The following is a 10,295-nucleotide window of genomic DNA, read 5'->3' as shown; positions in this document are numbered from 1 at the left end:
AGCCCACACACAAGCAGAGATTCAAAACGGCCCAATTAGTGTAAAAGAATACAAATACCTAGGACAATGGTACACACAATACGGCTCAAAGGAAACAAGTATTGAAAAGAGAAATAAAAAGGTTGAGTATCTGCTAAGAGATATTAGAAAATTCGGGGATGTTAAGAAAGTAGGAAATATGGCACTACATATGAGGAAAAAGAACTATGAAACAGTCGTGGTGCCAACATTATTTTCCAAAACTGAAACATGGAGTAACATCAAGGAAAACGAACTGAATGAACTAGAGAAAATGCAGTACAGGATCCTCTGAGGAATGCATGAAGAGCCAAAGGGCACACTGTATTGGGGCATTATAGCAGAATCTGGCATATGGGCTGTAGCTACAGAATAGAATACAAAAAAATTGTGCAATTCCATAACATAATAAACTCGGATGAGAAAAGATTAATTAAAGAACTAATAGAGGATCAACTAAAAGCCCCCTATGGACAGGCTGGACAGTGCATGTCAACCATTTGTAATAAATATGTAGGATGTTAGATGCGTAGGATTGTAATGAAACCCCGGTGTCCAGTGATGCGTGTATTGCAGAGTAATGCTTACTACAAGAGCGCCAGTTGCATACTGAGTACTGAGTACTGACTTGGTTGGAGGGAGACGCCAAACTTCCCTCCGGCAGGAAAAACCGGTCTCGTTCTCTTCTACAATCTTACATCTCCCTTCCAAAATTTTTATTTAATTATAAGCAAGAGATGCTATGAAATTGCTATAATAATTGAATGAAAATTTGATATTACAAGAAATACATGTATGCACAATGCATATCTAAAGAAAAAAATAAAACATAGGGCAATGAACTTTTGTGATAAATGATAAAATAAATAAATAATCAACATACTGCTAGTTATACGTTCATTCTGTAATGGAGGCAGCTGAATTAACTGGGTAGAGCATAACTTTTACTCGTTCACACAGTTTATGACATAATCGGATAGCCATCCTGGGCGCGTTAGTTTACCTCTTGGGGCGTACTGGTGCCTCTGGCTGAGTTGATTTGGTTGCTGACGGTGCAGGCAGGTGGGTGTGCGAGATGACAGGGATGCTGGTGCTGTTGGTGGGTGCGATGTGTCTCCTGTTTCTTAGTGACAGCTGTCCACTGCCATCCAATTTGATTCTGTACTGCCGGTGGGGAAGGGAGTCCACCACCAACCCTGTACGATCCCATTCCTTTGTTGCTTGATTTTGCACTCTTACACGGGCCCCTACCTCCAAGGGTTTGAGTGTCCTGGTGGCATGATTGGCACTGATTTTCTCTTTATCGGTGGCCATTTGAAGTTCACACCTACACAATACCTGTTGCCAGTGCCTGTCAACCAGGTAATGTTGCTTTGCTGTAGGAACGCCATCTCGTAACTGCCTCCCAGTTGCCAACTGTGCAGGGGACTTGTTGATGTTGCGGATGGGCGTGTTCAGGTATTACAACATTGCAAGAGAGGCCTTGTCGCAGTCCAGGCTACCACCATCCCCTGTGTTTGCCCTGATGATCCTTTTCGCGGTTTTTACAGCTGCTTCCGCCCTACCATTTGATTGCAGGAAATGAGCTGATGAAGGGCGCACCTTGACCCCCCATCTCCTGAAAAAGGCGGACATTTCTTTGCTTACCAAGTTGGTGGCTCTGTTCGTGGACACTTCCTCTGGGACCCCCATCTCGTGAAGTAGCCTCTTAGCACCGACATTACTCTCTGTGAAGTAGCACCATTGGGGAAATGGGCTATTTCCAGCCATTTTGTGAGTCTATCAGCATACGCCATGTACATGCGCCCCTCCAACTGAAACATATCCGCAACCGTGCACTGGAAGGGGTATTCTGGGGGCGGTGTGATGACCATCACTTCCTCAGGTGGGGATGGAGCGTGCGTGTCACAAATAATGCACTTGTTCCTGTGGTGCTGAAGGTCGCCCTCCATGCCAGGCCAAAAAACAGATTGCCTGGCTCTCCTGAGCATGGAGTCGAGCCCTTGATGACCTGCATGTAGACTTGCTGACACCTGCTGACGAAGTTCTTCTGGAATCACCAGTCGTACGCACCCATCTTTGAATGTGTAGAGCACTAGATTTTCCGACGTTGAGAGGCGATCTCTCACACCATAGAATGGCTTAAGGCAGGCCACCTCCTTCGTCTTCTGCGGGGGCAGTCACCTGCAGACACTCTCACCATCAGCAACTGATATACTGGATCTTTGGCCGCCGCTGCACTGACGGTCTTCTCATCCATCGTAAGCCCCTCCCTAAGTAGAGTCTCGGTCGTTGCCACAGTGACGGCAGCTGCCATATCGTCCTCTAGCTCAACGTCACAGTCATCAGGGGCAGCACGCAGGGCAGGGAAGCGAGACAGGAAGTCGGCTGCACAAGTCTTCTTTCCTGGTAGATATTTGATGGTGAATCTGAATTGAAGGGTCTTTTCTTTTAGCCTGAACAACCTGGGGTTGTCGATGTCTGCCAGGGCTCTGTCCCCCAGGGGCTTGACTAGGGGTTGGTGGTCAGTAATAAAGATGAGGTTGGGGCATCCCAGCAGAAGCAGCCTAGCCTTCCTTAGGCACCACACCACAGCCAGGGCCTCCCCTTCTACTGCAGCATACCCGGCCTCGGCGGGGGACAGGTGTCTACTTCCACAGAGGGCGATTCTCCACCCATCTTTACGGCAGAATGGCATATCAGCGGCTGTACAGCTGCAATATTGCTGGAGGATGATGAATCCTATGCCTTCCCTGCTCCAGTCCGTAAGGGCAGCTGTTGGGCGGGACTTATTGTAGTATGCCAGGCTGTCCCTGGCCAGCTTGCAGATGGTGTCCTGAGCACTCCTGAATTTCTCCTGCAGACACTTGTCCCAGAAGACGTGGGCTTGGGCAGCATAGGGAACTTCTGAATGGCTGCAAGGCTGTCGTCGGTCGGTTTATAGCTCTCCCAACCCAAATAGAACCCGATGAATTCTACCTCTCTCCAGCAGAATTTGAATTTTTCGGGCTTAAGTGTGATACCCTTTGCCGCACATGTTGCCAAGAAGTCGTATGTGTGCCAGAAGGCTTCTTCAACCCCACTGTCATGAAGAAGTGTGTCATCCATGCACTTATACTTCTGGGGTATGTCCTTGATGGCATCGTTGAATCGCCTCGTATAGGCATCCGATGCAGAGCAATGGCCCATGGGGGTCCTGTGGTACTGGAAGCAGCCCCAGGCCGTGATGAACGTCGTCAGGTGGCGGCTCTCCTCATCGAGTTCCACCTGGTGGAATCCCCAATAAGTGTCAGCTGTTGTCTTGTAGGAGTGTTGGGGGATGCCGGATGCCATGTCAAAGGGCACTGGAGTGTGATGTGTCTCCCTTCTGCAGGAGGCATTCAGGCATTGATAGTCCACTGTGTGTCGTGGGTGACCTGACTTCTTCGCCACCATGACCATTTTTGCACACCATTCCGTCGCTTCTCCTGGGGGGACTTCTTGAATGACGCCCTTCCGCATGTCTTCTTCAAGCTGGGCCGTCACCTCGGCTTCCCAGTGCTTGGAAACTGTTGTGGGAGTATGGCAAGCGTATGGCATGGCATTTGGCATCAGATGGATGTGGTGGGGCTCCCCCGCCATCACTGGTAATGGCTCCCTGGTCGTACTGAATGTCGTCAACGAGAAGTGTTGGAGTAACCATTGCTCCAAGTGTGGGACGTTCTCTTCGATGGGTGGTAATGGAACTGACGAAGGTATGGGTGGTAATAGAACTGACGAAGGTCTGGGTGGTGGGGTTGTGTCGGTAGACACACTCGCCGATATTGGACTTGGAAGATGGTGTGGAAAGTCGTTTGGGACAAGTCCAAGGTCTTTACATACAGAAAGAGAGAGGTAAAGCGACTTGGCTGATTTGACTAAATAAATCTCTTGTACACTTGTGCGATTCCTGAAGGAGATCTGAAAGACTGCTGTTCCCAGGCACTCCAGCTGTAAGTTGGTGACATCTCTTAAGCCAGCCCAACGCTGCAGCAGCACAGGCCTTACGTTGAAAAACGACAGCATCTCTGTGCCTGCAACACATACTTGGGCCCCTGTATCGGCGACGGCACTCACGTTCATGAACCTGGGCCCCTCTCTCTCTGCCACCCTGACCAGGACAGTTGGTTGGGAGGGGTGATGTGTTGCAGCGATGATTGCCCCTGTCACCAGGGGTTCCATGGTGCCTTCTTGCTTCTGCAGCATTTCTTGACGTGCCCGGTCTTCTGGCAGTTATGGCAAATAAGCGACCTTGCCGGGCATGCATTTCTTTCTACCTCCGCAGTTCCCACACATACATGCGCCTAACAGTGATGGGGTCCAACGGTGGCTGGCTCCTCCTGCTGTGTGCAGCAGCCGTCTCGGGGATGGCAGCTGCGCTACTTTCAAACTCTACTGGTGCGATTTCTGTACCTTGCTGCCTACCACTGGCACCCTACTTGGCAGCCTCGAACGTGCAACACATTGCCCGTTGGGCATCGACACTCGCAAATGAAATAATTGTCTTTTTAACACTCGATCCCCTAATCCCACTATAAGTTTCTTTAACAACATATACTCTGAAAGATTAAAATTACAAATGGGGCACTGAAACTCACAGTCTGTGGCATTTTGAGAGCTACACAAGAAAAAATCACTGACACTTTCGTTATGGCCTTGCGTCATGCTGAAAAACTCTGACTACTGAACTGCTTGGTTTGATGCACAAAGGACGAGTTTGGAGACAGCATCCAGTGCCTCAGTCGAAAGGGCGCTCCAGTTTGTTGCGCTGTACCTGGCATCGAGGGCACGCTGCAGTGCTGGTGTGCAATACAGTCTCACGTGGTGGAACACCTTGTCGGCCGGCACCTTGCAAAGTCGAAGCCAACACTCCATTGACCTTTGCCATGATCAAAACGCAGCCGTTGACATCTCCATTTCACATTTCTCGGGGGCTGTGGACGTTGGCACCCTAGACGGGGATCCACATGTTCCAGATAGGGCAGCGTTGGCGATACCGGTTTGGAGGGCCTCGAGAGTACATTGCTGTTGTGCCAGCCATAGTTGTGTACGTGCAGCATTATGAGGAGCCGGTGAATAGGAGCCTCTAAGGCCAGTAGGCCTTCGGGCAGCTACTGTAGGTCTTCTTGGGGTGGGCATTCTGCTTCACATGTGTAAGCATAGGGAACTCACTGCACCATGTAGGAAGTTAGATGCGTAGGATTGTAATGAAACCCTGGTGTCCAGTGATGCATGTATTGTAGAGTAATGCTTACTACAAGAGTGCCAGTCGCATACTGAGTACTGAGTACTGACTCGGTTGGAGGGAGATGCCAACCTTCCCTCTGGTGGAAAAAACAGGTCTTGTTCTCTTCTACAGTCTTACAAAATGCAAAACAGAAATTGAAGGAATGGGAAAGTATGACAAAAAAGCCTTGAAAAGGGAAAGAAAGATGAAAATTGAACAAGAGATTAAAAATACTTTAGAAGAGAAGAGGGAAAAATGAAGCAGCTTATGTTCATAGAATGCTTCATGGAAAATGAGTACATCAGAGAACTTGAAGCAAAGGATGCACGCAAGATATGTTGGAACTGAGGGCTAACTCCCGGGGAAAATATAAAAACGAGGTTTGTCTTCTATGCCGAATGGAAGAGGATAACAAAGAACACTTATTCATGTGTAAAACCTCACAGAAAATAAAAGATCAGGATGTTACTTTAGAGACTTTGAAATCCCCTAACAGAAAATTGGGGAAATACTTAAGACTAGCCTTGAAAGTGAAGAATTGTGTTAACCTGGGAAGCGCTGATTGTCAAAGCATGGCCCTGCCTGAGTAACAGGAAAAAAATGAGAGGGTGGGGGTTAAAAGTGAAGTAGTAATTAATTGGTAATAATCGGTAAAAAAGTTTAGTAACACCTCTAACTTTCTGGGTTTCTTACTGCAAGAAAAGGTTAATGTTCGAGGATTAAAATAAACAGTTGGGTATACAATCAAATAAAATGATGATAAAGATTACTAAAAGTGTAAATAACAAGAGAATTTGGTGTCAGTTTAAGTAATGTATAAACAGTAAGAAAGAGAAAAGCTGTAAAGAACAACCGTTTCAAGTTGAATAGTTCTGCACCTAACACAAACAGTGTAGTGTGCCCACAACTGTGTTTGTAGAGTGAACGCTTAGGAACCAAGAAAACAACCGTCATATGTGCTGCTGTCACAGCTGTCTGAGTGGAATGAAGGGAACACCGAGGTAGCTACTATGGACTGGAGACAGAGCCCTTTGTCCTGAGTCCTTTGCATTCTATCACTGTCCCAACAAGCACTATTCTGGCCGAGACCAACTATCAGAGAATTCTTTGAGATTGGTTGGTCTGTCTTATGGAGCCCTGGAGGGCCATGAGCGTGTAACTCCTTTGAGGACAAACAGGATTAATCTATGGAAAAAAGTGAACAAATAGCTCTAAATCTTCTCAGAAAATAAAATATCATAATGCCTAAAATAAAAGAATATAGATGACATACGGTTTTTGAAAATAACCCCTATCATGTCAAAATCAAATAAAAACAAAGAATTCAGCTGAAGAAGACATACTGATGATAGAGTATATCACAATGATGCCATCCAGAAATGAAAGAATACCATGACATACAGCATAAATAAAAGTTTGTAAATAAAATAAAGTATTTTAACATCTGACATAAACTGTAAGCTCTGTTGTTTATATGGGTAAAATGAGTACTGAAGGTAAAATGATATAATACACACTATAGGGCAAAAATTATACAATACACAGCACAGAACCTCTTTAAATCTAAAACTGGAAACTTTAGAATTCAGCATAAAGACTTCAACAAAGTTATATGAAATACATTATAGAAGTGTGAGGTAGGCTATGCTATTTCTGAACTGGTATTCCAATACTGTACTGAACAATCAGCCAAAGCTTTATATAAATAATTCAAGCATTTCATTCATTCTATATATGTAAACTTACAAGTTAAGATAAATGCAAGCACTCACTGTAAACAAACTGTATAAAAGCAAATACTGAACTGTATTAAGATGTTAGTCATATCTTACTGTATTTCAATATGGTACTATAGTAAAGCAAAAATACTGAACACTTGAAAATCTTCAACAAAAATCATCCAATAAAGTTTTTAACAGATTTTTTATCCTCATTTGGTCCCGATTTTTTTTATAAACTTACGAAATCTACAAATCCTGCACCATTAATCACACAGGTAACTTGAGCATCAATTCCAAAACCCAAAAGGACTCGACTATTCTCTTTGGGCTTCTATAGCTTCCTTGAAGAAGTTCCTGCAAGTGTATGGTCATTAGATTGAGAATAATTTATAAGAAAATAAAATTCAAACTGGGGAAAATCTTTATTAAATAATTCTTAAATATGAATGTAAAATTTTTAGACTATCATACTGTATTTTACACGTGCACATCATCTCAACGACCACGAAAACAGACTATGGAAGCTAACAAAAGATTACTGAAATCTTACTACTTTAAAATTACATCTGATATATTTTACAACATTAGGAATAGGACTTCCATGTAATAACGTATAAAACTCATATAGTAAGCACATCTAATTTTTTTTATTTATTTAAATGTGTCCTTATGAAACTACAACCCTTACTACAGTATTATGCCTGTGTTAAGTCCATAGAGGACGGGAGGTGATCCTGAAGTCTTACAAACAAATCATAAAGACAAAATAGCCTTGAGTAATGAATGGTTATGCCAAAAACTGCCACCTGGTGGTTTATACACCACTTGAAGGATATACAGCTTAACTAAGGTGTTGCCTTGTACTAAAATCTCCTAATTAACCAACAATGTTATGATACTGTAATTGTCTTTCCTAACATCACCTCAGATGTTGCCTACATATATCATCCTCAACACTTAAAGACTCAACGAGATAAATACTGCATAACGACACTGGTTGGTAAGGACAAAATTTTATTCATTAATTTGGAAAGGTAACCTGTCTAACGCTTGATAATTTTTAATACTACCATGATCTGGTCTCCAGCTTTTCTTGAAATGAAATGATTGTTATGGTTATGGAAATGCCCTAGGAATTACCTGCTTATCCACCATAACAGGACCTACTGAAAAGGCACTAAGGAACAAATTAGTTACAAATGATTAAAAAAAAGCAAAGGTAGATTAGCAGACTACCAAAGCATGTTCTCTTGTCAATGCTTGTGAGAGATTAAATCATTCAAGGAACTAGTCTCAGTCAAATGAACATGGTGTTCTTCGAAACTTACTTCAAAGATACAATTACAGAGATGTTCTTCGAAACTTATTTCAAAGATACATTTACAAAGATGAAGAGAAATTAACATGAAAGCCCCACATTCTTGAAATCTTAAATGAACTCTTATAAAATTCATGACATCTAGCACTGGTAGTGACGACAACTCAACTGATGTGGGAACTAAGTTGCCTCTGAAATTCTGCCGAGAGATCTCTTAAATGGCATAACAATCTTTATCAACGAGCATTCTTAAAAGATTGAATGGATGAGAGGCACAAACATTTTACAGTTATGATATTGTATTGTAAATTCATAATATCAGGAATGGGTTGCTGGTGGCAACAAACATTACAGCTGTTGGTCATTATTTACTGACACAAACAACACATCTGCCATTCACTTGTCCCAAACATTCCAGATTGGCTGCTTTCGTGGGATGCAAGAACCACCCTAACAGAATTTACTTGATGGCCAAGTCATCTTTTTTTCCAGCCATGAGTCTAGATATTAATATTACAATGATCATGTTATATTTTAAATGTTTGTTTGTAAGTTTTGCCTTTCATTATCATTTTCCACTTTCTCTGTCTTCTTCTCCAGACTGATGAATGAATACTGAACCTTCATGGGACTTAAGTCGAATCTTGTGAATTTTTTTAAAGCAAACCATGATGATGGTGAAAAACAACATGATCATATAAAAATGATTGAAGCTAGTGGTAACCAGGTTCTAATGTTATCAAGACAAGCTTTTAATAAAAAATATTGTGCTTTCAAGTACTGGACACTATCTCAAATTAGACAGGTCAACGATATTCCAGTTAGAAAATACATCCTAGTCCTCTGATATGTTATCCTATTCAGATATAAGAACGTGCAATACTGTAATGTTAGAGAAGATTGCTCAGTGAAGAAAGAAAAGAGTAAATAGAGACTTCAGTGTGCAGCTACTGGATCTTAAATGTGTTGGATGAACTCTAATTGAAAGTGGTATTTGTTTCATTATTTATTTGATTTGGAAATGTACGTCATACGTTACGTTCAGTCTTAAGTTAGTTTATTTATAGTGCATGTATGAGAAAGTTTATGATGTAAATGTTTATTCAACATTTGTGAATAAAAAGAAAAGTATCGAGTGCTTCATCTCTTCTTGTCATAAGCAATCTCTAGATAACGAACCAACCAAATCACCAAGTAGCTAATTCACGGACGTATCTAATGTCTGACTGCACAGAAAAATACAACCGTGTACCTCCCTAGATGTAAAAATAACAATTTTTTAAAGTAATTTGCATTTTCCTAAGGTACAAACCTGAGGTCTTTACATATGGGATCAATTTTCAGTGAGCTGGAAACCCGGCCATTAAACTTTTGCAAGGTGGTTACGGTAATAGCTACCAATGGCAGGGGTGGAAGTACAGCCCACCAAGCGGGAGCGCATTCAGTTCCACGCAGTTGACCTTTCGGCCCAAGAAAGAGAATGAGGGGTGGTAAGAGGTGGGCTCTTTATGTAAAGCCCTCAGGTTTGTATGTTAGGAAAAATGCAAATTACTTAAAAAATTTGCCATTTGTTCCTACACGAACACAAACCCTCGGTCTTTACATATGGGAGACTTACCTTTGGAGGAAGGATTCTGAGTAAATCTCTGAACCGACTGGTAGTTCGGCTCACCTGGGTACTCTCTTCCTGGTCATGAAAGAGCAAAGAAAGAAGACCATACCTCTGAGCATTTCAAATTAAAGGAATGTAATACCCTTGATTCGAAATGGTCTGGCTTAACCCACAGTGTAGGAAACTATAAAGCTAAGAATAACCAGCTGGTTTGCTCATAGTCAGTCCCTCTCCTTGCCAGAGAGAAAGAAGGATTTGCATTTACTAATCCTAATAGAGCTAGATTATAGATAGTTTACTCAGTCATCTAGATCACCTGCATGCACACCAGTCCAGCACATGACAGCTCGTTCACTGTTCCTCCACCCACTGGAAGAGGAA

The 10,295-nt window shown here is 42.7% G+C and overlaps 1 protein-coding gene across 5 annotated transcripts in view; it reads right to left on the bottom strand.

Annotated features, from left to right (window-relative positions):
- Nucleotides 1-6,181: 6,181 nt before the first annotated feature.
- The window catches only part of LOC136841016 (lysophosphatidylserine lipase ABHD12-like), a 640,887-nt gene continuing 636,773 nt past the window's right edge, over nucleotides 6,182-10,295 (bottom strand). For all 5 annotated transcript variants that reach the window (XM_067108055.1, XM_067108058.1, XM_067108060.1 and 2 more), the window contains one exon: nucleotides 6,182-7,338. In XM_067108055.1, the coding sequence (XP_066964156.1) occupies nucleotides 7,299-7,338 (40 nt within the window). In that variant the 3' untranslated portion in view covers nucleotides 6,182-7,298. The remainder of the gene's footprint in view (nucleotides 7,339-10,295) is intronic.

This window comes from Macrobrachium rosenbergii, chromosome 8, assembly GCF_040412425.1.
Source record: "Macrobrachium rosenbergii isolate ZJJX-2024 chromosome 8, ASM4041242v1, whole genome shotgun sequence".
NCBI classification, from domain to species: Eukaryota; Metazoa; Arthropoda; class Malacostraca; order Decapoda; family Palaemonidae; genus Macrobrachium; species Macrobrachium rosenbergii.
The sequence above is the reverse complement of the archived record's forward strand: the minus strand, read 5'-3'. Positions and strand labels throughout refer to the sequence as shown.